This window comes from Chelonoidis abingdonii, chromosome 2 (assembly GCF_003597395.2).
Source record: "Chelonoidis abingdonii isolate Lonesome George chromosome 2, CheloAbing_2.0, whole genome shotgun sequence".
NCBI lineage: Eukaryota > Metazoa > Chordata > Testudines > Testudinidae > Chelonoidis > Chelonoidis abingdonii.
The window spans coordinates 153,010,374-153,036,531 of NC_133770.1; the positions used below are offsets into that span (position 1 = coordinate 153,010,374).

The 26,158-nt window shown below is 49.8% G+C and overlaps 1 protein-coding gene across 2 annotated transcripts in view; it reads left to right on the forward strand.

Annotated features, from left to right (window-relative positions):
- TCF7L1 (transcription factor 7 like 1) overlaps positions 1 to 26,158 on the forward strand; it is a 130,532-nt gene that overhangs the window by 86,641 nt on the left and 17,733 nt on the right. For both annotated transcript variants that reach the window (XM_032773400.2, XM_075062717.1), the window contains 2 exons: positions 19,708 to 19,791; positions 24,372 to 24,504. In XM_032773400.2, the coding sequence (XP_032629291.1) occupies positions 19,708 to 19,791; positions 24,372 to 24,504 (217 nt within the window). The remainder of the gene's footprint in view (positions 1 to 19,707; positions 19,792 to 24,371; positions 24,505 to 26,158) is intronic.

A 26,158-nucleotide genomic window follows, 5' to 3' on the forward strand; every position in this document is an offset into this window, starting at 1 on the left:
TTCTTCCTCCTGCGTTGGTTAACCAGCTACTTTCAGGACCGCTGGGTCCTCGCGCGTTGCGGCTTGGATACGCCTACAGTTTGCTTCGTACCCACCTCTCACCCCCTTCCTCGTCCCTCTTCAGGGACCCTTCTCGAGCAGATCCTCCTCCAGGAGGTACGACGCTCCTCGACAAAGGGGCATAGAGGAGGTTCCAGAGAACGAGAAGGGCAGGGGGTTTTACTCCGTTACTTTCTGATCCCAAGGCAAGGAGGTCTCAGCCATATCCTCGACCTACGAAGAGCTCAACAAATACCTGGCAAGTTGAAGTTCCGTATGGTGTCCTGGGACCATTATTCTCCCTGGATCCGGAGATGGTACGCCACCCTCGACATGTCAGGACGCTTATTTCCATAGCCATCTTCCCGCCCATCGGAGGTTCCTTCGCTTCGTTGTCGGCGGCCGGCTTTATCAATTCACGGTCCTCCGTTCGGCCTTCGACGCCCGCGAGTGTTTACCAATGCATGGCGTGGTCGTCACCTCCCTTGTCGCAGTCGCGTGCATGTGTTCCTACCTCGACGACTGGCTTATCCGAGGACCCTCAAGGAGCGAGTCCTCGCGCACGTCCATGGTCCAGCCGCTTTTCACGAGCTCTAGGCCTAATGCTCAGCGCCGAGAAGTCCACTCTAACCCTACTCGAGGAAGAGTTTTATCGGAGCCGTTCTGGACTCCACCATGGCCAGGGCGTTCTTCCCTTGTCGCGGTTCCAGGCTTGACAGGCATCATCCACAGGTCGCAGGCAGCACTCTAACCTCCGTACGTACTTGCGCCTGCACTCTTGGGACATGGCAGCCTACACTTCGTCACGGGCGCTGCTCGGCTTGCCTACGGCCCTTCCAGTCTGGCTCATCCCTCGCTCTGTCGGCCAGGGCACCGTTAAGATACAGTAGTCACGGTTCCTCAGGACGTCCACTCCTCCAGTGGTGGCTGGATCGGTCCGTCGTGTGTGCAGGGCTTCGCTTCATCGCCCCAGCCCTCGCTGTCCCTGACAACGGATGCCTCAGACTTGGGATGGGGAGCTTCCATAGGTGCCTGCGGACCGGGCCGCTGGTCTCCTCCTGAACTCGCCCTACATATCAACGTGCGAGAATTGAGGGCGGTCCGCCTGGCGTGTCAAGCGTTCCATCAGCAGATCCAAGGTCGCCGTGTTTCGGTTTTCACAACAACACAACGACGGCATACTCATGTAACAAGCAGGGCGGTCACGAGGTCTCCTCTTCTTTGTCAGGAGGCCATGACGTTGTGGGACTTTTGCACAGCCCACTCTGTTCATCCTAGTTGCTTCCTTTCTCCCGGGGGTTCGATGAGCTACGGATCGGTTCAGCCGGTCCTTTTGCTCCACGACTGGTCCTTCGCCCGGAACGTTGCCCTGGCGCTCTTCCGGAGGTGGGGTCCCATATGGACTCTTCGCATCCGCAGGAACAAAGTGCCCATGTCTGCTCTTTCAGGTCGCGAACTGGGCTCGGTTGCAGACGCCTTTTGATTCCCTGGGCGACACCTCTTCTATGCGTTCTCTCTGTTTCCGTTGATTCCAAGATCCTTCTGAGGTGCGCGGGGACAGGCCCGCTTGATTCTGATCGCTCCGGCGTGCCCCCAGCAGCATTTAGTTCTCTCTCTGCTGGACTCCTGTGTAGTTGAGACCTGTTCCCTGCTCTTCACCTGACTTATCACGCAGGACACGGCCGGCTTCGTCACCGGACCTTCCGTCTCTGACCTCTCAGCCTGGCTCCCTTGTGTGGCTGACTAGGTCCGAGTTGCATTGCTCTTCACCAGTGAGGCAGGTGGTTCTGGGAAGTAGCGAAGCCGTCTACCGAGGACGATTGTATCAGCCAATGAAAATGCTTTACATGCTGGTGCGCGGAGACGCGCTTCCACCCCACGATGTTTCCATCCCAATCGTCCTCATTACCTTTGGTCGCTCAGCAGCAAGGCCTGGCGGTGTCCTCTCTGCGGTTCACTTAGCGGCTATCTCCACCTTCCACCCGGCGGAGCGCATGGCGCTCTGTCTTGCTCATACCCATGGTGGCTAGATTCCTTAAAGGTCTGGAGCGTCTCTACCCCCAGGTCCGCCCCGCCCCCCTCTTGGGATCTGAACCTGGTCTTTATTCCCCCGTTTGAACGCTGGCTAGTGTTCCCTCCTCTACTTGTCTGGAAGACGCATTTCTGGTGGCCTTCCTTCTGTAGGCGTGTGTCAGAGCTGCGCTCCCTCGTGGTAGAGCCCCTTATACGGTGTTCCATCGCGACAAGTACAACTAAGTCCGCACCCTGCCTTTTTCCCCAAGTTGTCTCAGCCTTTCATGTCACCAGGACATATTCTACTGTATTCTTCCCGAACCTCATTCGTCTCGCCGGAGCAGCAGTTGCATCTTAGACGTGCGTAGGACGCTCGCCTTTTAATAGAACGGACCAAGCCGTTGCCGAAATTCCCCAGCTTTTTGTCACCATAGCTGACCGGTTAAGGTTGCCTGTCTCTCGCAGAGATTCCTCGTGGGTGACGTCCTGCATACGGGCCTGTTACGACCTGGCCAGTCTCCCTCGGGCAATCTGACGCACACTCTACTAGGCCCAAGCATCATCGACGGCGTCTTGCGTGATACCCGTCCAGAATTGCAGGCAGCGACCTGGTCCTCCGTGCACACTTCGCTTCCATTATGCCCTGGTCCAACATCCGGATGATGCACCTTCGGCTCTGCTGTGTTACACGCTGCGAACCTCTCACTCTGACCCACCGCCTAGGTAAGGCTTGGGAATCACCTACTGGAATGGATATGAGCAATCACTCGAGAGCAAAAATCGGTTACTCATTTTTGTAATAGTTGTTCTTCGAGAGTGGTTGCTATATCCATTTCACACCCGCCTCCTTCCCCATGTGGAGTAGCCGGCAAGAAGGAACTGAGGAAGCGGGGGCCGGCAGGGGTATATATTACCCGCTATGGCGACACCACTCTAGGGGGCGACCTGCCGGCCCGCTGGAGTTGCTAGGGTAAAAGTCTTCCGACGAACGTGCACGCGCGGCGCGTACACCTACTAGAATGGATATGAGCAACACATCTCGAAGAACAACAGTTACAAAGGTGAGTAACCGTGTTTTCTCAATGGGGCATGGGGTGGCATTCACTGTTGATCTCAAGGGTCTGGGATGGGGGGTGTTTGCCACAGAAAATCTTTCTCATTACAGCTGTGTGTGGGCAGCATACTGAATGTACTGCTGTTGTACTTCTCTCACTTAGAGCCATATCTGTATTGGGCAGTCTGCCCCAGTGTAACTGAAATTGATCCAGTTACACCAGTTGCATGGTTGCGCTTAAACTGGTTTAAATCATGCTTAAACCAATTTTAGTTTCATGTGGTAAGTTACCTGTGCTGCAACAAACCCTGTGAAATGTGACCTAGTGGCCTCAGCCAAACCTACTGGACCTCTTCAGTTGAACACCCAGTGAATGGATTTCTCGCTATAAAAGCTGGATGGAACTTAGACAAGTAAGTGAAGCAGCATGTCCAACTGCTTTCATGGCAAAATAACCATTTCACAGCGGGAGATATGACGGCCGCTGGCTGGTGTGACTGGCAGGATGGATGAACTCACAGCTGGCATATGCTTGGTGAAGTTTTTGGGTCAGGTTCATCCCTGCATTGGACAGGAGGAGGCAATTTGGACTTTCCCAGTTCAGAGGCTGTGTGGGCAGGTGCTGCCCCTAGGGCAGGCCTGGTCAGTCTTCAGGCCTGCCCTAAGTTGTGCCCCTATCCTAGTCGGGCTTTGCAGGAATGCATAAACACCAGGGTGCAGATCTGCCTCATTGCTGGAACGTCCCCTGCTTTTGGGCACAGAGCTGGAAGAACAGGCTCTGTACCTGGGTGTAGAGTTTTCCTGTATGAGGGGTATTCCCGGAGAATGTAGGATATTCAGAGAAGTGCCAATGGACCAGGGCCTGAATTTATGTCGATCTGAGATGGGGTGTGTGTGTGTGTGTGAGAGAGAGAGACAGAGAGAGACTGGGGTTTTACATTCATGTCACTGCTGGAATTCAGGGCAGGAGAGCATTTGCGACGGGGGCTGTGTGTTTGTGTCACTGCAGGGATGCTAGGTGGGAGTGTGGGTGACGGGTTGCATGTTTGTGTCACCGTGGGGATGTGGCGTAATAGTGCATGTGTAATGGGGGAGGTGCTGTCTTGTGGCTGCCTTGCATGTTACATAACGCTGGGGTGCAGGGTGTTGTGAGAACATTTTATGTTGCACGCTTTGGTCGTGGGGGGCTGATTGTGCCACACGGGCTCTTGGGCCAACACTGAGCTGATGGAGGGAGTGCTGAGAGTACCAAACAGTTCCGGGGGAGGAGGAGCATTGACCTCCCTGTGTGTAATGAGCTGGGAGCACTGAAGTCGCACAGTTTCGGGGGATGAGGTTGGTGAGGGGCAGGGTGCTGATGCGGATGCATTGGCTCTGGCAGCTGGAGTGGCATTCCTATCCCTGGGGAGGTCCCCTAACTTGGGGACCAAATGGCATATCCTCGCTCGATGGACTGTTCCCTTGGTTGTCGTCTTGCAAGGGGCTTTGGTGCCTTTCCCACTCCCGTCTGCCCTGGAGTTGTTAGTTTTGGCTGGGTTCTGCTTGGAGCTCTGCAGCACATACAGCCCCTCCGTGCAGTGTGTGCCGTGGAGAGCACTGCACTTTCTGCTCATGGTTCCTTCTGGACTGTTTGTGTGTTTTATAGGAATGAGATAACCGCTCTTCCTGTTCCATGCTGAACATACACAAACCCTGCTTCCTTTCTCCTAAGCTGCTGAATACATGGGATGCTTTCCAACTCTTTCTCCTCCTCCCAGAGAAGAAAAAAATTCAGAACCTCCCAAATTCCAGAGCTTTCCTCTTGGCAGAGTGCTGTCTGCACATTTTAAAATGTTTGCTCACTGCACCCAGGGAGGAATGTGAATGCAGCCTGGGGGTTTGCAAACGGCGCCTTCCAGGGGGAACACGAAGCACTGAGGTAGTGCCTCTGCTTCATCTCGGCTGATACAGAGCTCCCCTTTGTCCTGCTGCAGCTTGCAAAGAAACGACATGCAGTTCTCCAAATAGGTTGTTGTCAGACAACAGGAGAGTCCAGCCTGCGTGCAGACCTCTAGCTTCCTCCCAGGGCCATGCAATTATTTTTAGCTGGCTGGAAAATACAGTCTGGGATTGGGCCTCTCTTCTCTTCTGTGTCTAAGTGGCTTCTCTTCTTTTAAGGTGCAAGGGTAGAGCAAACCAATTCTTCTTGGAGTGCTTGCTCATGTCCATTCCATATTCAGTGTGTGCTTGCTACATGCACTGGTGCCGGAAGATTTTTTCTCAGCGGTATCCGTAGGGGACTGGCTGTGGTGCCCAGATGGCACAGTATAAGGGGTGCCGCTGGCTCCCCCCATCTACAGTTCCTTCTTGCCACCAGTGATGGTGTTGGAACTTCTGCTGCTTCGGCTAGCGTTGTTTTGTTCTCTGTTCTTGCAAACTTTGAAAGCCTGTAATATAGTTGTATATAGTTAGTAGTTTCTTAGCTACGCTTAGTAGTAGTTCTCAAAGTCTTGGTTAGTCCCAAATGGGACTCAGCTGGGGGATGGAGCATGCCCTGGTCCCTAGGCTTTAAGCCCTGCAATTGCTGCAAATGGCCTGTGTCCGTCAGCGATCCACATACCAGCTGCCTAAGGTGCTTAGGCGAGGGATACGTAAGTGACAAGTGCCATATCTGCAAGTCTTTTAAACCTAGGATGAAGAAGGAGCACGATATCCATCTAAGAGCGCTCCTAATGGAGTCGACCCTCACTCCGGCACCGGAGCAGGGGTCTGACTCCACACCGAGCACCGCAGCCTCAATGCACAGCGCTCCAGTGGGGCTGTCCATGAGCTGACACCAGTCCTCCTCCACAGCTTCAGTCAAGAAGCCAAAAAAGACTGTGAGCAGAAGATCTCCTACTGTAAGGGACAAGAAAGGGCTGAGGGCGAGCCACAACCCGTGCCAGGCAGCTCAATGCCCTCCTGGGGAAGTCAGGCCCCAGCTCAAGTCGAGTGGTGCAGCCTATCCCACGCTTAGCCTGCGATTCCGGATAGCAGCACAGGCTCTAGCCAGCTTCAGGTGCCATCGATGCCTGAAGCCTTACAAACAGCTCAGGATAGAGCACTGCACTGGGACTCAGCAGACCTGTGTCCTATTCCTGGCTCTGCAGTTAGCCTGCTGGGTGAACTGGTGCCACCCACACCAGTTCCAGCGGTACCCCAGTCTTGGGGAAAACCCACACTGGGACCTATGTATGTTCCCTGCCTCAGCGGCACTGTTCCCCATCGAGAGGGACATCCTGCTATCGCTTGCCCGCCCGAAGCCATCACACCTCAGGACTAGAGAGCCAGGCTCAGCGGAGCCCTCTTTTGTTACCACACAGGGGTCCCCAGTTGAGGGACTCGAGGTGTACCTCACTGGTAGATTGGCACAGAACCTCTGAGACATGCGCCTGGTCTCTGGCGCAGATCCACTGAACGATGTCATTCCCTGAGATCCCGACCAAGATGCCAGTCTTGGATAGGTCAGCTTTGGGACGCAGTGACTGGCAACGGTCGGACAAGAGCCACCAATCCTGGTTGCTCAGTACCAACCGCTCTGTTTATACCTCCGGCACGGAGCGAGGCTCCCTGACTACGGGACAAGCCCCAGTACCTGCAGTGCCACCTATATCATCAGTACTGAAACCTGTCCTATGGCCCCAGGCGCAGTAGCCGGCGCCATGGTACCCATGGAACCCTTGGGGGCTCACCCAACGCGCCCAAGCGTTGGGAACCTCAGAGAGGCCAGTGGCCTCAGTATCCCATCGCCCTCTGGTGCTCGACACTTCGGAGGGTATAGACCCCACAGGTTCAGGAGGACCCAGGGGAGCAGGATGCTGGACCACCAATGGAAGTAGTGGTCCCTGTGGACCAGCTCAGCAGGGACTTCTCTTTTTATCACGAGTGGTCGCTCCATCCAGAGGTAGCCTGCATGCTCTTCCAAAGGTGGGGAACTCCCCAAGTGGACCTGTTCACTACCAGACAGAGCAGGAAATGCCACCGGTTTTGCTCTCAGCAAGGTCTTAGCAAGCACTCCCTCTCCGATGCCTTCTCCTGTTGTGATCAGGATGCCTGATGTCCATATTCCCTCCGATTACACTCATCAGCAGGGTCCTGGCAAAGATCAGGAGCGACCAGGCGCAGATTATCATGATTGCCTTCAACCAGACTGACTTACCTGGCTAAGTGGATGAGGTTTTCCTGCTGGGCATCCAAGCGTGGCATCTCTTTCTTGCGTTCTTCCATACAGGCTGGCCTGGACTACTTGTTCCATTTCAGGAACCAGGGCCTGGCACACACTTCTATTAAAGTGCATCCCGCAGCCATCTCTGCTTTTCACCCACCGATCTGAGGACAGACAGTGTTTTCCCCTGACATAACAGTCAGATTCTTGAGAGGGCTCAAGAGACTCTTTTCACTGCAGGACAGGAGTCCGTATCTGTGGGATCTTAACTTGGTCCTCTCTTCGCTCACAGGACCGCTCTTTGAGCTGCTGAGTTCCTGCTCCTTTTCCCACCTCCTCATGCTACTAGTATGTGAGAAAAAGAAACACTTGAACAATTGCCTCTTTCTCTGAGCACCATCCATCTTACGTGCCCAAGGAGGCCAGGGTTCCTGTGGAAAAAGTAAGTTGTAATTTGTGTGATATAATTAAAGATCGTATCATAAGTTGTTCTCACAAGGGGGCAGAAGTAAGGTTGCGCAGCTATCCTCAACTCTGGTGTTTTCTAACTTCTGAGTACTTCACTTTGCAACCTTAGCAGAGTTCTTCCAACATAGCTTTCTGCATGGAATAATGTGCCTCTGAATCTCAANCCACACAGGGGTCCCCAGTTGAGGGACTCGAGGTGTACCTCACTGGTAGATTGGCACAGAACCTCTGAGACATGCGCCTGGTCTCTGGCGCAGATCCACTGAACGATGTCATTCCCTGAGATCCCGACCAAGATGCCAGTCTTGGATAGGTCAGCTTTGGGACGCAGTGACTGGCAACGGTCGGACAAGAGCCACCAATCCTGGTTGCTCAGTACCAACCGCTCTGTTTATACCTCCGGCACGGAGCGAGGCTCCCTGACTACGGGACAAGCCCCAGTACCTGCAGTGCCACCTATATCATCAGTACTGAAACCTGTCCTATGGCCCCAGGCGCAGTAGCCGGCGCCATGGTACCCATGGAACCCTTGGGGGCTCACCCAACGCGCCCAAGCGTTGGGAACCTCAGAGAGGCCAGTGGCCTCAGTATCCCATCGCCCTCTGGTGCTCGACACTTCGGAGGGTATAGACCCCACAGGTTCAGGAGGACCCAGGGGAGCAGGATGCTGGACCACCAATGGAAGTAGTGGTCCCTGTGGACCAGCTCAGCAGGGACTTCTCTTTTTATCACGAGTGGTCGCTCCATCCAGAGGTAGCCTGCATGCTCTTCCAAAGGTGGGGAACTCCCCAAGTGGACCTGTTCACTACCAGACAGAGCAGGAAATGCCACCGGTTTTGCTCTCAGCAAGGTCTTAGCAAGCACTCCCTCTCCGATGCCTTCTCCTGTTGTGATCAGGATGCCTGATGTCCATATTCCCTCCGATTACACTCATCAGCAGGGTCCTGGCAAAGATCAGGAGCGACCAGGCGCAGATTATCATGATTGCCTTCAACCAGACTGACTTACCTGGCTAAGTGGATGAGGTTTTCCTGCTGGGCATCCAAGCGTGGCATCTCTTTCTTGCGTTCTTCCATACAGGCTGGCCTGGACTACTTGTTCCATTTCAGGAACCAGGGCCTGGCACACACTTCTATTAAAGTGCATCCCGCAGCCATCTCTGCTTTTCACCCACCGATCTGAGGACAGACAGTGTTTTCCCCTGACATAACAGTCAGATTCTTGAGAGGGCTCAAGAGACTCTTTTCACTGCAGGACAGGAGTCCGTATCTGTGGGATCTTAACTTGGTCCTCTCTTCGCTCACAGGACCGCTCTTTGAGCTGCTGAGTTCCTGCTCCTTTTCCCACCTCCTCATGCTACTAGTATGTGAGAAAAAGAAACACTTGAACAATTGCCTCTTTCTCTGAGCACCATCCATCTTACGTGCCCAAGGAGGCCAGGGTTCCTGTGGAAAAAGTAAGTTGTAATTTGTGTGATATAATTAAAGATCGTATCATAAGTTGTTCTCACAAGGGGGCAGAAGTAAGGTTGCGCAGCTATCCTCAACTCTGGTGTTTTCTAACTTCTGAGTACTTCACTTTGCAACCTTAGCAGAGTTCTTCCAACATAGCTTTCTGCATGGAATAATGTGCCTCTGAATCTCAAAAAGCAGTGTGTTAGGGTATAAGGAGTGCCGTAACTTTTTTTTATAAACTGAAAATATCAAAATGTCATTATATTATTGATCAGCGGTATGCCCCCAGCTGGAATACCGTGTTCAAGTGTGGTCATCTTAGCTCAGGAAAAAGAGAGAGCAGAGTTAGAGGGGGCTTTAGAGAAGCAGGGCTGGCTCCAGACACCAGCCTACCAAGCACGTGCTTGGGGTGGCACCTTGGGACGGGGCAGCGCTCGGGGTTTTTTGTTTTTTTTGGTTCAGCCAGGTAGTGCTGGGTGGGGTGCGGGGGGAACTTGGGCAGCGCGATGCAACGCTTGGGGGGCGGAGACTTGGGCAGCGTGGTGCGGTGCTCAGGAGGGGCGGGGACTTGGGTGGCACGACTCGGTGCTCAGGAGGGGCGTGGGGCGTGGGCAGTGTGACGCGTCGCTCAGGGGGGCGGGGACTTGGGCGGCATGGCACTTTTTTTTTTTGGCTTGGGGCGGCAAAGATGTTAGAGCCGGCCCTGTAGAGAAGGGCAGTGAACATTATTAGTTCTGTTCTGTTCAGGCTCCAGTACTGCCCTTTTTACCCGAGTAGTACCTGAGCACCTTCCAGTGGTGCATTGTCATGTGTCGTTTGTTCTCCCTCCTGTGCCCTCCACAGTGCAATACCAGAGCACTTCCCGTTGGATTGAGTGAGTAGGGGAGCTTAGCTGGAGCTGTGCTGAGCACAGGGACAATGGCAGGTTTAGCTGTAGAGGGGAGGTGGTGTTATATTCCCCATTTCTATTGCCATCTTGCTGGGGGCAGAGTTAAGGGGGTATGGCCATGTTGGGTATGAAGTGTCCCCTTAACTCTGCATTCTCTGGGCTGGCAGTGCTTGAGTTCTGGGAATTAAACTCTTCCAGCATGGAAGGGCACAAGGGGCACAGGGCAGTGCTGACCATTCACGCTATTCCCTCTGGTAACTGTGTTTCTGATGTTTGTTTCCCTTGGCTTTTTGAGGAAGTGGGGGCAGTGAGGGGGCATGGCTGATGCAGCTGTGGGAGGAAGGTGAACTATGGGGAAGCTTCCCAGGCTGCCCTTCTAAGGGGAGCTCCAGACTGCCTAAGCCACCATCCAGATCCAGTGTGAAGGGAAGAGGCTCAGGGCCCCCCTTCTGCCCGGAGCAACAGAACTGAAAGTAAGGGGAGATCCTATTTGATGAGGAGAGCATGCAGAACTGGGAATTGTCCTTGTCCTGCTGGATGACGCTTTCACCAAAGCTTTTGTCAGCTCATGTTGTCTCAGCAGGCCCTGATGGCTTCTTCTAGGTTGTGTGTAATTTGGCGGAGAGGATAGAGACTTGTGGGATTCCACACATGAGAGCAATGGAGGAGGAGGAAGAAGAAGAGGAAGAGTTAGACTAAACCCAAAGGGTCCTTATGGGAGATTGGAAGGGACCTGAGCCATTTCAGGGCATGTCTGTTCCCTCTTGGAGGCAGGACACAAGTATTTGGTGTGGTGTAGCTGAAGAGAGCTTACACAGTGTTGATATTGTTGCCTTTTAATATTTCTCCCTGCAACCCAGGGGCAAAAGGTGTAATTTTTATCATTCAAAAAATAAACAGGGAGGATTTTTCCTAAATAGCCTCTTTGTACCAAGTTGGCCCCTTTTACCTCTTTACCCCTCTTAAAAAATAGAGAGGTGTCAGGGAAATGGGGACGAGTTAAGGTATGTCGGTGACGGGGGCTCACCTTTCCTGTGTGCAGTGCTGCACATACAGTAGGTTCAACGGGATGACAAAGGACAGCGCTTTATTCTCGGTTCTAGTCTGATTGGACCTGGTGGAGAGATGCATGCAGCTCATTTGAGGAGGCAAAGCTGATCTTTCTGATCCAGCTCGTGCCATGGGTTTCCAGTTGCTAGCTTGAGCTTTTTAGGTGATTCATTATGTCATGGCAATTTCTGTGTGGAACCTGCTCATGGTACAATACATCTGCACTTCGTGCAGCACTGTCTGTCAAAGGAAGAAGCTGGAGGGTTAAATCTTCCATTTAGCTTATTGGTTGTCCTGTTTCTGAGCATGGCATGCTGGGATTTCCTCCCAGCTGTTTTACATCATGAAGATTTGTATGTTTGGGAAATTCCAGTGCACAGCTGCAACTTATCGACTCCACATTCCCAAATCCTGGTATTTCAGAGGACATGCTCCATCCAACTGTTTGGGGTGAAATGAACTTATCCTTCCACTGAAAAATACAATACAATGTACCTTTATTTTGTCTCCAAGCTATATCCAAGTATGCAAGACCAGCATAGCAGTACATGACATAGAGAACAGAAACCAGTGGTGCTGAGACATTAGGGAAATAGGAAGCTCTGTAATAAAGGTTGCCATGAGATTTGCTCTTAAGGATTTTAATTTATGCTTGCTGTTTCACTTTTCAGTTGTTGAGTATAGGTTCCAAAGTTAAGACACTCCCATTTCAAGGGCCAATCCAAAAACGTCCAGGCCCCTTTTAGCCATTTCCCCTGGGTATTTTGGTGTGTTGTGGGTTCTCTAGCCCAAGAAGCACAGTCCCTGGAAACTCTAAGCTTCTCACACACATGTTCAGAACAGCTCAGGGAGAAGAAAGAGGTGTTGGGGTTGGGTTTGTTTTTTTTAATTTTCAGGTTTTACTAGAAAAAAAGAGGTGATTTCCCTTTACTCATTGTAAGCCATTGATTCTCTGCAAGGAAGAGCAGATGTATTTATGTAGCTGCCTCTGTATCTTACTGGTGAGTGTATGTTACAGGACCGCCTCTGTGCCTGAACTACAGAGGACATAATTCTCTTCCAGCCCTGGTTACAGAAAATTGGCTCCTTTGCTCAAGCTGTAGCAGCTTCTGCTCTAAGCTTTGGAGGTTCCTGGTTCAGTCCCTAGTGTGTTGACCAAAATGGTACTTGTCACACATCTGTTCTCCACTGCCCCTGCCCTGCTCAGCACAGAGACCCTGGAGAGCCAGGAGGGGAGGTGGTCTCTAGCAAGGAATGAGAGTGAGATGGGTCTCTCATAGAGTGGAGCAGTAAGGGAGGCGGGTTGTTGAGGGGGAAGGCTGGAGAAGCAGGACTTGTTGCTAGTTCTCAGGTGCCACAGGCAGTGATGGGGAACCAATAGGGTGAGGGACATACTGTAGGGGGGAGACAAGGGTTCGTGGGGAGCAGGGGTGAGTGGGGTTTGGGGTGGTATGAGGAGGTTGCATGGGGATGTGCAGGGTGACCAGAGCAGGGACATGGGTTGTGTGTGTGGATGGGGGAGCAGTGACTGAGCCAGGTGAAGTAGTTTTCCTTGATTCCAAGGCCTGAAGGGATCCTTGTGATTGTCTAGTCGGGTGTCCTGCATCTCACAGGTCATAGGATTTCCTTTAATTCTTGCTTCAAGGCCAATAGCTGTGTGGTTGAACTAGACTAGTGATATTTAGACTGAGACTTCTGGTCCACAATTGGCTCTTTAATGTGTCTCCTGTGGTTCTTTGCAGCACATGATATTCAAACATGATTTCATTATTAACCAACTGTAGTCGATAAAATGATAATACTTGGTCAGTCATTTTGCTGTGAGAATTTTATATATATATATATATATATATAAAAACAAACCAAATATTTTCCTTGTCAGACTGCTTAAATATGAATCAATGATACTATAGTAAATGAAACAATGTATTCACACAACTGTGGCTCTTTTGGGTAACACTGACCGCTAATTTGGCTCCTGAACCACTGAGGTCTGAGTATCACTGAACTAGAGCATATATTTTAGAAAAATCCAAGTTTGAAAATTGAGAGTGGTGGAGAATCCACCACAACCCTTGTTAAGATGTTCCAGTGGTTAATTACTATCAGCCTTTGTCCACTAGATTGAAGAGACCTTGATTTTCACATTTCTGTCGCCCAGGTAGATAGATACATGCAGACTGTGATCAAGTCCCTCCTAACCTTGTCTTTGGTAAGCTAAATAGATTGAGCTCCTTGCATCTCTCACAGTAAGGCAGGTTTTTTTGTCTTTTAGAATCATAGAATATCAAGATTGGAAGGGATCTCAGGAGGTATCTAGTCCCACCCCCTGCTCAAAGCAGGACCAATCCCCAGACAGATTTTTGCCCCAGATTCCTAAATGAACCCGCAACCCTGGGTTTACCAGGCCAATGCTCAAACCACTGAGCTCTCCCTCCCCACTTTTAGTCATTCTCATGGCTCTTCTTTGAACCCTCTGCAGTTTATCAAAATCTTTCTTGACTTGTGGACTCCAGAATTGGATACAATATTGTGGTAGCTATCGCCCAAGTGCCAAATAGAGGGGTAAAATAACCTACTGTTTATACATCCAAGGATTGCAATAGCCTGTTTAGCCACAGCCTTGCACTGGGAGCTCATGTGCAGCTAATTATCCACTATGACCCATAGTCTCTGAGTCACTGTTTCCTAGCTTAGAGTCCCCCATCCTGTAAATATGGCCTGCACACTTTTTGTTCCATGGCTGTATTTAAAAGCATATTATTTGTTTGTGCCCAGGTTAGCAAGTGATCCAGATGAGTCTGCATCAGTGAGCTGTCCTGTTCGTTATTTACCACTCCCCCAAACTTTGTTATCTGCAAACTTTGTCAGTCATGATTTTGTTTTCTTCCAGATGGATAAAAAACGTTAAACAGCATAGAGCTAAGAACAGATCCCCAGGGGATGCCCCTAGAAAAACTGCTTGCTTGAGTCCCATTTTACAATTACCTTTTGAGACCTATCAGTTAGTTAATTTTAACCCATAATGTGTGCCAGGATGATTTTGTATCTTTATAGTTTCTTAATCAAAAGATTGTGCAATACCATGTCAAATGCCTTACAAATGTCTATTACGTCAGTACTATTCCTTTTATCAACAAAACATGTAATCTCATTAAAAAAAATCAAGTTAGTTGATAAAATCTGTTTTCCATAAACCAGTGTTGATTGGCATTAGTTATATTATCCTCCCTTTCATTCTTTATTAATCGAGTCCCATATCAGCTGCTCCATTATTTTATCTAGGATCAGTGTTAGGCTGACAAGCCTATAATTATCCAGGTCATCATCGCATTTTGAAAATATTGGCCAAGTATTAGCTCTCTTTCAGTCTTCTGGACCTTCCCCAGTGTTCCAAGACTTATTAAAAGTAATTAATGTTCCAGGACACTCCTTGGGAAGCTCTTTTAAACTCTTGGATGTAAGTTATCTGAATCTACCAATTTTAAAATGTGTAACTTTAGTAGCTACCGTTAACACCTCCTTAGCTACTGTTGGAATGGAAAATATATCATCATATGATATAAATACATGGTTTGTTTTTTCCCCAAATATAGAACAGAAATATTATTGAACACTTTTTTGCTTTCTTTACATTATTATTCACAATTCTACCATTTCCATCTTTAGGGTTCTTTTTGCTTCTGATATATTTTTTAAAACTCCTTATTGTCCTTAACTCTGCTAACCATACATTTCTCTTTGTGTCTTTTTCTTCCATTATCAATTTTCTACAGTTCCTAGTTTCAAATTTATATTCCTTGCTATCAACTTCCCCTTTTGTCACATATTGTTGTCCTTTTTTATTTGTTACACATTTTTTTTTTATTACCACTTTCGCTTCCCTTTTAAGTTAGGCAATTTAAAAAAACAACAACAAAACCATCGTAGCATTCTTGATTGTGAGATAATAGCTTTGAGGACATTTAGAAAAATGTTCTTAAGCAGTTCCCAATTTTCACTGACATTTTTCTCTTTACATTTTTTTCTCCCATCTGATTTGGCTCATAATTGTTTCCAGCTTGTGAAATTGGCCCTTCCAAAGCACCGGGTGTGTGCATGCTGACTTGCTCCATTGCAGGAGCCTGGGGGAAGGGTGAGAGACCAGAGTCCCAGCACCTAGGCAGATGAGCCAGCCCGAGGGCATCAAAAACTCCCCAAGACAGTGCTGTTGTGTGTGTAGGAATGCTGTTTGAATGCTGACAACTCGATGCAGAGGCACAGGGCCCTTGCCAGCCAGCCCTAGCCCCACCTCAGCACACAAAATCCCATGCTAAGGATTCCATGTTTCTGCCAACACCCTCACAGCAGGTGGCAGCAGAAGTAGAGAGAAAGGATGATGGCAGGGGATTACTGGGGTTTGGGGGAGATCAGCTTTGTTAGTGCATTATGGTGGAGGAGTGGGGTGTAAGAACATCCTAGCCCCAGGCGTGAAATCTCACCAACTATTGACACAATTCACCCTACACAGTACACTGCCACCCCAGTGTACCTGTCTGGCCATGTTGCGTCCCCCAGGAACCACACAGGCTTTCTCCCTGATGGTCACCCCAGGCGTGCTGTCTTAACCCCGCAGCAGATGTCCCTAAAATCACTACTGATCAATTAGTGACTGAAGGAATTTCCAGGGCATGAGCAAACCAAGCTCTTTTTCCTGCTCACTCTCCAGCCATTATGACATATGCTTACAAATTCCCAGCAATAACCTCTCCTCACTCGCCCTGTCCCACCAACAGGCCGCAGCCCGACGCCAGCCCCTGTGTATAGACCAGAGCAAAGCAATAGACAGCGCTTGTCTGTCTTGTTACAACGTGGGTGGCGCTAGGGTTGTGAACAGGAGGGAGGAGATGTGTAGGTGTCAAGTAAGGTGAAGGGGGGAAGGGATAGCTCAGTGGTTTGAGCATTGGCCTGTTAAACCCAGGGTTGTGAGTTCAATCCTTGAGGGGGCCATTTAGGGATCTGGGGCAAAAAAATCTGGCTGGGAATTGGTCCTGCTTTGAGCACAGGGTTGGACTAGATACCTCCTGAGGTCCCTTCCAACCCTGATATTCTATGAAAGCAGGGTGTCATGTGTAGGAGTGAATGCCTTGAAATGTACTCCATATGTTGGTAGCTCAAGTGCACGTCCTACCAAACTGTTGGTGGAGGGTTGTGGTCATGTTAAAGATCAAACTGGGGCTACAGCACTCAGAATCTTATCTGTCTAAAGTATTTATCTGGTCTGGTCATCATAGTATCAGAGCACCTCACAGCCTTTAATGGATCTAGCCCTCACAACATACCCGAGAGCTAGGGAATTGCTGTTCCCATTGGGAAGATGGGGAACTGAAGCATAGAGAGATTAGGTGACTTGCCCAGGGTCACCCAGGGAGTCTATGGCAGAGTAAAGACTTGATCCTGAGTCTCCCAACTCCTAGGATAGCCACTAACGATTGGGCCATCCTCTTTGGAAATGAAGTGGCATCTGCATTGAAAAGAGGAGACCCTGGCTGAGCACTTGGATTTATGGTCTCTTCCCCTGCCGTCCCTGAGACAAGCTGTGTTCTATCAGCTAAACCAAACAAGTGGAGAATGCCAGAGCCCATTTCAGAGTGTGAACCTGATGGCCTTGTGAAAGATCAGCGTAGCCCTTCTTGCTAGAGGCAGATTTATCACAGGGTTGTTTGTGCAGGGAGCCGGCTTCCTAGGCTCATGGGTCCAGGGGATGGAGGTTTACAGGGGAGTCGCATCTTATGCAGAGGTTAGGTTCTGAAGTCAGCGTATAAGGTGAAAATCACTTATAGTCAAACGCTCATTGAGTGGAATGATGGGTGGAATCACCCGCACTGCAGGTACAGTATTTAAATTGTTTTTTGTTTTTTATTTTGTTGAGCGCGTATAGTTAAAATCGCTTAAGTTAAATGTGCCTGTGATGCGACTCCACTGTACATGTCAGGTGAGACCCTGCTTTGCACAGAGAGCCAGAGCCGTGTGACAGATCAGAATACCACGGGCACCTAAGACCAGCTGAAGTGAGTGAGGACTTTTCAGGTTGTGTTGGGAGGACCGGCCCATGGTCGAGGCAGGCCATGGCACGCTGCCTTCTCTTGAAGGCCACAAACCCAGAGAGAGCGAGGGAGGGCATCGGCCAGGAGAGCATGCAGGGTTGTGTTTTTCCAATCTGCACTGGGCGTGGCGGCATTGACCCTCCTGTTGGTAATGCTGGCCCAGCAGGTGCTCTGCCAGACACACAATCAGTAGGTTTGAGCCCATACACTCAGGCCTCAAGCGTCTGTCATGTTGCAGTCTTCACTGCTTGGCAGAACACCCGCCCAGAACAGCTGGATGCCTGCCACAGCAGAGTGGCAGCTGCCATCAGTCCCCAGAACCCTGGGGGGAGAGAGTCAAGCAGCAGCATCACAAACAGCAATTATTATTAGGACTTGGAAGTGATCCCGGAAATAGTTTTGGCTCTCGAGTTGCCGGGGGCTGCTATGAGAGCTAGGTGACGACTCACAGCCAGAATAGTGACTACTCCAGGGAACACTGCTGAACACCGCATGTCCATTCATAAAAACTGTGTGTTGCTAACTCTGGTCTTGTACTTTGTGTTTGTACAGTGCCTAGCAACTCTGTGTTGGTCCTTGGACACAGCTGTAAAAAGCATGATGCAGTTCTTATGATGATTGGTGTTTTTCTTAAAGCCTCAACTTCTGGAGTCATGTGAATACATAAGAATCTCCATTTTGAGGTTGTTGGAGTTTTTTTTTAAAGAGAAATAAGTTTCTGGCTCTCCTGCTTGGTGAGAAAAGCTTGAAAATGTGACCCCAGTGCACCCTAAGATTCAAAAAACAAAACAGAAAAGCACTGACCCAGAAGGCAAATAAATAGAGCCTAAAATGCGTTATCTTAAAATTTCATGGCTTTTAAGGTAATCTCATGATGGGGGGCAGGGGGCTGCTGCTGACTCAGGATTTTATAACATTTGGGATTGACTGTGCTGGAGATGGTGTGGCCTAGTGGACAGAGCACTGGGCTGGGACGCAGGAGACTTGGATTCCATTCCCTGTTCTGCCTCTGGAAACACCCGTTTTTCTTTTCTTAAATTAGGGTTTTAATACTTAAATTTAGGCGAGGGATTGGAAGAGATTTGGTGTCTGTTATAACAGAGTTAAAGTAGTTTTTGACATGGTTTAAGCAAGATTTGTTTTATTCTTTTAGTTGTAAAAATTGTGTCTGAATTCTCTATGTGTTTGTGTGTATTAATTGAGCGTTTTGGGGTTTGTGTTTTTAGTAGCATGGGGGAATCTCTCGTGAAGTTTGTGAGATTTAATGGCTTTGTGGGTCAGAGCGGGATAAAAATGCAAGAAACAATGCAAGAACGGGTGAGAATGGGATTAAAAAAAATACTCCTACGGAGGACTCTACTTGACTCCTCAAGACACAATGCCAGTGTCTTTGAGGAGTCAGCACAGCAAGATCCCACGGGAACACAATCTCCCTGACCATTCGTCAGCCCTGTCTCAGCTCAGCCCTGCTGGAGGATGCCTGAGCCTTCACGTAGTACTGCCTCCTGCAGAACTCAGACAAGGGCGTCGTGCGGCTGCTGAGCAGAGGGTCCCGTCCACTGCACTTCCATGGTCAGCAGCCAGATTTTCAGGGAGCAGGGTTGTGTGCAGATTTTACAGGCTGCCCTTAAATGCATTAGTCTTTAATGGAGATGGAGTAGTTGGGAGGATTGTGAAACAATATCCCGGACATGGGAGTTGGTGTCTATGTTGTATACAGATCCACGCTGCGTGGAGACCTGTGACTCCAGTATGGTACATGAGAACAAAACTGGTAGGGGGATACACACTTGACCTGTAGATCCTGTCGGCCCCAGGGTGACCAGAGCTTAGCTAATCACAGCCTATTACTTAAGAGCAGGAGGTTGTGGAATGATCCACTAGGGGAAACTAGAGGGGGAACTTGTTGCTGGTAGATTGTGATAAGGGAGCAAGCTGTGTAATTAAAGAAGGGGAGGTGGTGTGGGTGCAGCTTAGAGTTCCCATGTCCAAGTGCATGCCGCTCCACACTGGGACCATGCAGATGGCTCACGAGCAGAGAGATGCTCCCTTTCTATACCTTCCACAGAATGGCTGAGTCATTTATTGGGAGGACTTGGCCTGTTTGGTGGGGGCGAGGAGGGTTTGGGTGAGAGAAGTGTATCACCCTAGTGCAAAATGCTCATGCCTTCCAGCTGCTCCTAGCTGAGCTGGCTAAGAGATGCTCACAAACTCACAATTCCTCAAGGCCTGCTGTGGTTAAAGCTGGCTGTTGTGTGACTATAGTTTGGCATTACTATATTATTGTAACCCTCCACTGACCTTGGAAGTGACCAGAGCCGGGACACAGGCCCTGCAGTATCAGAATTGTTTTAAATGCCAAACTTCTGACATGCTCCACAAATCCCTCTTGTGAAAGCAGCTGGGCTTAGGGGAGTCCCCTTTCCTTACAGAGTTGTTGTTTCATCCTTTTAAATCTGGGTTTCTTCCAGTACCTGCAGATGAAGTGGCCGCTTCTTGACGTTCCGGCTGGTGCTACGCTGAAAGATAGCAGATCTCCATCGCCTGCACACTTAGTAAGTGCTTCTCTGCTTGATTGTACACTAAATTTCCTGAACAGCTTTGGCTGGAGGATTCCCTGCATGCACAGCTTGCTTTTTCTTCCTGTAGCTGCATCTGGTCCACCTGACCAGGCACATATCACAGGCAGAATCTCCACCCAACACTCTCCCTCAGTTTAGTGTCTCTTGTTATAACCCCCAGACCATATACACCTTCTGGAAACCACACCATAAAGAGCAAAGTTTTATGTGAGAGTAATTAACCAGTGGAACAATAACCTAGGGATATGGAATCTCTTTCTAAAAGACATGCTCTCATTCAGCCAGGAGTTCTTGGGCTGGATGCTGGGATCACTGGGTGACATTCTTTGACCTGTGCTGTATGGGAGGTCAGATCAGATGACTGTAAAGGTCCCTTCTGGTTTTAGAAACTGTAAATATGTCAAACAGGAAGTGAAAATGTAAGCATCAATTCTGAGTGACAAGAGAAAAGGAGAGACAAGACAAGTGAGGTAATCTCTCTTATCTCTTCTGCTCTGTGGAGCTCGAAGTGGAGCTTCACCAGCAGAAGTTGGTCCAGTAAAAGATATGGCCACACCCACCTTATCTCTCTTGTATCCTGGGACCTACATGGCTACAAGACTTCAGACAAGAAGAGAAAGAAGAGGTTTCTGTGGGTGCCTGCATCTGGTGCGGTATCAGGTGATAAGCCTGGGTCACAAATAAAGGCAGATAAAGGGTTGCAATGACACATTAAGGATGACGTTTTCAAATCTGTGGGCCTAAAATTAGGCACCTAAGTAAGAGGCCTGGTTTTCAGAGCTGGCGAGAGCACAATTCCCACTGCCTTTAATGGAGGCTGTGTGTGCTCCAAGCCCTTGAGAATCAGGCCAGTTTTATGCTGGTGCTGAAGTACTGCATGAGTTCAAGGCATCATAACTTCAGGCATCCCAGTTATGAGCATTTTGGCCTAAGGTCTCAGTGCCCCCTAGACCCGTGGGGATAGTGGGCAGATGGGTTCCCATGTGCTCATGCTTGGGATGGGGTGGAGTGACATAAACTGCATTCCGAGTCTTTTCTGTGGCATCTCCCAGCACTTAGCAAGGCTCCTGTTCTGTGTGTCTGTCCCTCTATGTTAGGTAGCTGCCAAGCCCAGCCAAATACTAATCACTGTTAGTGGCTGCAAAGAAATGTTTTGTAATTATTCTTGGTTTTGCTGCAGGAAGATGCCTGGGAGGGTTTGGTGGTGTTTCTTAAACACTCAGCGTTGTACCAGATTTGGTCTTGTCACGGAGTCACCGGGCGATGCTCTGCAACAGCTCCCCACCACGCCAGTCAGGACTTTGGGGAGCCTCCTCTCCCTTGGAGCAGACTTGTTCAGGGCAAGAAGCTCACATGTCTTCACCTCCTGGGTCTCTCCTTGGAGCATTCAGCATCCTCTGCCCCTCTGTGTGCTTCCCACAGTGAGCCCACCCCGGCGGGGTCCTGGGGAAGCCGTAGGGTCCTGCACCCTCACTTTGCAGTCAGACGTGACTTTCCCTCAGCCAGTAACACAGAGGTTTATTCGATGACAGGAACAGGGTCTAAAACAGAGCTTGTAGATACAGAGAACTGGACCCCTCGGACGGGTCCATTCTGGGAGTCAGTGAGCCAGACCCCCAGGTCTGCACTTCACTCCTCGTCCCCAGGCAGCTCCAGACTAACATTCCCCTCCAGCCCCTCCTCTCTGCTTAGCCCCTTTCCCCGGGCCAGGAGGTCACCTGACCTCTTTGTCTCCAACACCTTCAGCTGGCACCTTTGCAGAGGGGGGCCCCAGGCCATCAGTTGCCAGGAGACAGTGCCAGGCATTTAGGTGCACTGGCCCTTTGCTCTGAAGCAATCACACACCCTTATCCCACCACCTAGATATTAAGAACTGCCTAGGGGACACTGAGGCACCAACACAGTATTCAGAGCAAACATTAAGAACATTCCCAGTTCGTCACAGGTCTCTCCCGGTTTTGCTGGAGAATTTTGTTGTGAGGCATCAGATCTTTCTTGTGAACTCTCACCTGTTTGTTGAAAGCTGGGTTCTGAAATTAACAAAGATGGTTTTTCCTCCTGAATTGTTCATTAAGCATTGGAACAAAGTAGAGGTTAACAAAAACAAATTAAGTTTTAAAGGAGTTTTAATGGGCCTACCTAAAATGCAACTGCAGGCTTGAGGCCATGATCCCTTGGACTAAGGATTGGATTCTCCAAAGGCAAATGAGATGGGTATTTCCTAATGCCTCTCAATTGGTCGGCTTCCAGTTTCCTTTCTTCTGCGAGGTCGCAATTTCACTAATTCTCCAGTGGCCATCGAGTCTTCCAGGGCAGACAAGACTTGTATTTCCAATGTAAAAAGCAAGCAGGAAAAAAAGATATATTTCAGGCATTCTATAACCATCATAAAGGAGTTAAAAAGGACCCAAGCCCTGGTTAACTTTTTTCTTTGCAGGTGACCTTTTAAGTTGTGTTCAAAATAATTTTCTTAGGGAGGAAGCCAAGAGGGAATACAGAAATACCCATCTCCATTTGTTCTGGAGCATCCAGCCCTTCCTTCAAGAGATGGTTGTTTCAATCCTGCAGCTGGACAGACTGAGGCTGTTTGGTTCTCTCTGTGCTGTGAGAGTTCATGATTCAAAACCTGTCACTGGAAACCCCAGCGCACACGAGGGATTAGATACTCTGGTATTTCAGTCAGCTTCCCCCCATCCCATGCAGTGTTTGCTCTGATCCCTTTCTCATCCCCATCACCTGCCAGCCCTTATTTATTCCATCCTCTATCGCTAAGATTGCAAAACTGCGGTCGTTATAACCCCTGGTTCCCGCTCACTGTGAGCGTTGCAAAGTGTTTGCCTCTGGGTCTGACGTTTTCCAGGGTTGGCCGCTGCCCAAAGTGAATTTTTCATTCTTGTACATTTGAGTAAAACCCCTCGAGGCGTGTTGAGTTCTAGAAGATTGACTAATGTCACTTTTCTGCAGGCTACAGGGGAAAGGTCATGCCTGAAACCTGAGAACTTGGCCTGGACGTAGATCTTCTGTGAGATAGAGCAGGACGAGGCTGAAAAGAATTGCTTTAGATTGAACAGAGATGCCCTCTTGAAAACTACATACAGCGCATGTGCAGTAAAGGATGCGCTCGGGTGCATGTGCCAGCTCATGTGTGCCAGCTCATGGAGTGTTTGCAAGCTTTGTGGATGAAGCATCTGAATTTGTAAGCTCCACCAGTCCGCAGTGAATTGCACAGAGTACAGAATGAACAGCTGTTTGCCTTGTGGCCAAGTGGCTATGCACCCAGAGCAAGCAGCTCCTGGCCTGCAGGGCCCAAATGCAACAGCTGGAGAGCAGAGTTGGTGAGCTGGAGGAGCAGAGAGAGGGAACAATCTACAGAGGAGGCATAGAAAGACGTTGTGTACAGAGGAGGCATAGAAAGACGTTGTGGAGTAAGCCACTGAATTAACATCCCTGATCTTCCACTTGAGGGAGCCAGTCACATGATGGAAGGGCATCTAGTTGGGATGGACCTCTTTGTGACTACGCTAGTGGAGGCTGATGATTCCTCACACACCGAGGGGTCGCTCCAGGGCAGGGGGACACAATTGGAACTAGATAAGTTCATGGAGGATAGGCCCATCAATGACTATTAGCCAGGATGGGCAGGGATGGCGTCCCTTGCCTCTGTCTGCCAGAAGCTGGGAATGGGTGACAGGGGATGAATCACTTGATGGTTACCAGTTCTGTTCATTCCCTCTGGGGCACCTGGCACTGGCCACTGTCAGTAGACAGGATACTGGGCTAGATGGACCTTTGGTCTGACCCAGTATGGCCGTTCTTATGTTGTTATGTTGGGAGAAGCAGAGAGGCCAGCGTGATCGAGGAGTGGATCAGGAATGCAGACAGCTGGGAGCATGGTGTTGGTGAGAACTGTTTGATCACTCGCCTGCTAGTGTGAAGGTTGTGTGGGTGACACAGGATATCCAGACTGTGGAGGAGATCTCCGGCTATGTGAAAGCTGGGGTTGGTATAATTTTAGAAATGGAGGACCTGATATGCCAGAGAGCTGAGTCTGTGAAGGGAGGTAACCTCCAGAGCATCCCACAGTATCTCTTTTTACAAAAACACAGTGAACATTCCAGTAGCATATGAGGAAAGGAAATGCACTGTAGAGATGAAACCCTCCATCTGGGTGCAGCGAGGGATTCTGGTGGATGTAGAGGCAGCAGTTCTGGGATGTGTCATCCCTGCAGCTAAACTACAGGTCAGCAAGGGTAAAACTTTCAAAAGTACCTGAGACCCACTTTCAGAAGTGGCTTTGCCACTTAGGAGCCTAAATCTCATTGAATGTCCATGGGACTCAGACCCCTAAATGTCTAATTCACCTGTGAAAATGGGACTTAGCTGTCTTTGATAATTTTACCCTAGATCGCTGTTGGACAGAGGACTCCTACGTCACTTGGGTCCTTTTGAAATTCGTACCCGGATCCCTCTCTGCCCTGCTCTTTTGTTTCCTTCTGCAGAGGATTCTGCATTTATTTTTCAAGTACAAATGCTTTCTTCCTTTTCTCTTGCAGTCGAACAAAGTGCCCGTGGTGCAGCACGCGCATCACATGCACCCGCTGACCCCACTCATCACGTACAGCAGCGACCACTTCTCCCCGGGCTCACCTCCTTCCCACCTCTCACCAGAGATCGATCCAAAGACAGGTGAGCTGTTGGGGCACAGAAGCTGGCATGTAAGGGGGTTCCCAGAGTGAGTTTGTCAGACACAGGGACAGATGAGGTATAGAACTAGGATACTAGCAAGGACCATAGAAATCTTTGGGCGGTTTCCCTTCCAGATTTGTGACTTTGCTGCAGAGGCTTTTTGACTTTCCTAACTCTTGCAATGCCATCTGGTACTAACTATCTGACTCAAGGACCATCATCCACAGTGAACTGCTGCTGCATCAGATATTAAAGGAAAACCCACCAAATCTCACAAGCTACTCAAAAGGGATCTGTGGTCCTGGCTGTGCTGACATTAAAGCAGCAGTTGGCTTTGGGAGATGCAAGACTCAGCTTGTCTGAGGATGCAGAGAGGCTAGACATACTTGGTAGGGGATGTACCTATGTAGTTATTGGCTGGCTTAGCCAGGAAGATTGCAAGTTACCAAGCCATCCTGGCACAATACAGTGTTTATTTCTAGGTCAAGCACTTCCCATTCAGAGAGGATCCAGACTAGTCATGTCATTCCTGGAAGGCTGCCCATGCCTCACGGGACACAGCATGGGCAGCCTTCATCAGCCAATGTGCACATGAGGGTCTTTGACCTGCTGTTTGAGGGACCAGCTATTAATTCAGCGATTCCTTGGCTAGATTGCTTGGCCTGACACAGCCTTTCTACCGGAATTGGTATACGTGGTTCCACTCCCAGCTTTCATCTGCTTCTCCCCGCCCTGTCGGAAAACACTCCCAGCAAAGGAGTTGAGTGAAGCAGCAGTACGCAGGCTAACCACCTGCAGGATGTTGGCTGAAACACACAGCTAGCATTGGACAGACAACAGACAGCCTGGGACGGTTTTTACCATCAGACCCTTATCCATTCTCTTTGGCGAACATCTGACCTGTTTCCAGGTGACAGAGAACACTGGTGACAGTACAAAGGGGATATGCCATTCAGCTCAAAGCACTCTCTGGTGGACAAGCAATGGTCACGTGTCTCTTTACCAGAAGAGCGGCAGTACACTTCAGATGTGGGAGTACCTACAAGTGCTCTCTCCTCTGACACCTGCAAAACCAGGACAGTAGGATTTTCCCTGCTGCCATCTCACCCACACATCAGGCTTGCTTGCCTATTATGGGGTACTGTACCCTCCCTGCCTCGGCCACACCTAGGAGGAGCCTGATCCTGCATCTTGTCCAGGGCAGGACTTGTAAAGACCTGGCTGTGGCCATGGGGCTTCTTGTTTGTGCAGAAATCAGCAAGTCCTGCGGTAAACCGATATGAAGAGCTCACACCCTGTGAACCGATGTACTTCCTATGCCCCCGGCTTTCCCTGGCCCCTGGTAACCAGCACAAGGCAGGCAGTGTGAGGAGTGGGGCAAACTGGGTATTAGCCTTGAGTCTCAGGTCCTGGCTGGGCAGCATTAAAGGTTGTTACGTGTGTGTGTAGGAGGGTGTCTTTCCTCCTTTTGCAGTGAGCTCGGTGCTCAGCCATCCTGCTTGGACGGCCCCTTTGGGAAGAACATCTCCCTGTGTTGAGCAGACTGCCAGGAGATACCAGCTCAGAGTACCAGGACTAGCCAGGAAGAAATACCACACTATGGTATTGGAGCATGCACACCCTTTTACAGAGCACGGTTCCTGCGTTCAGTGTA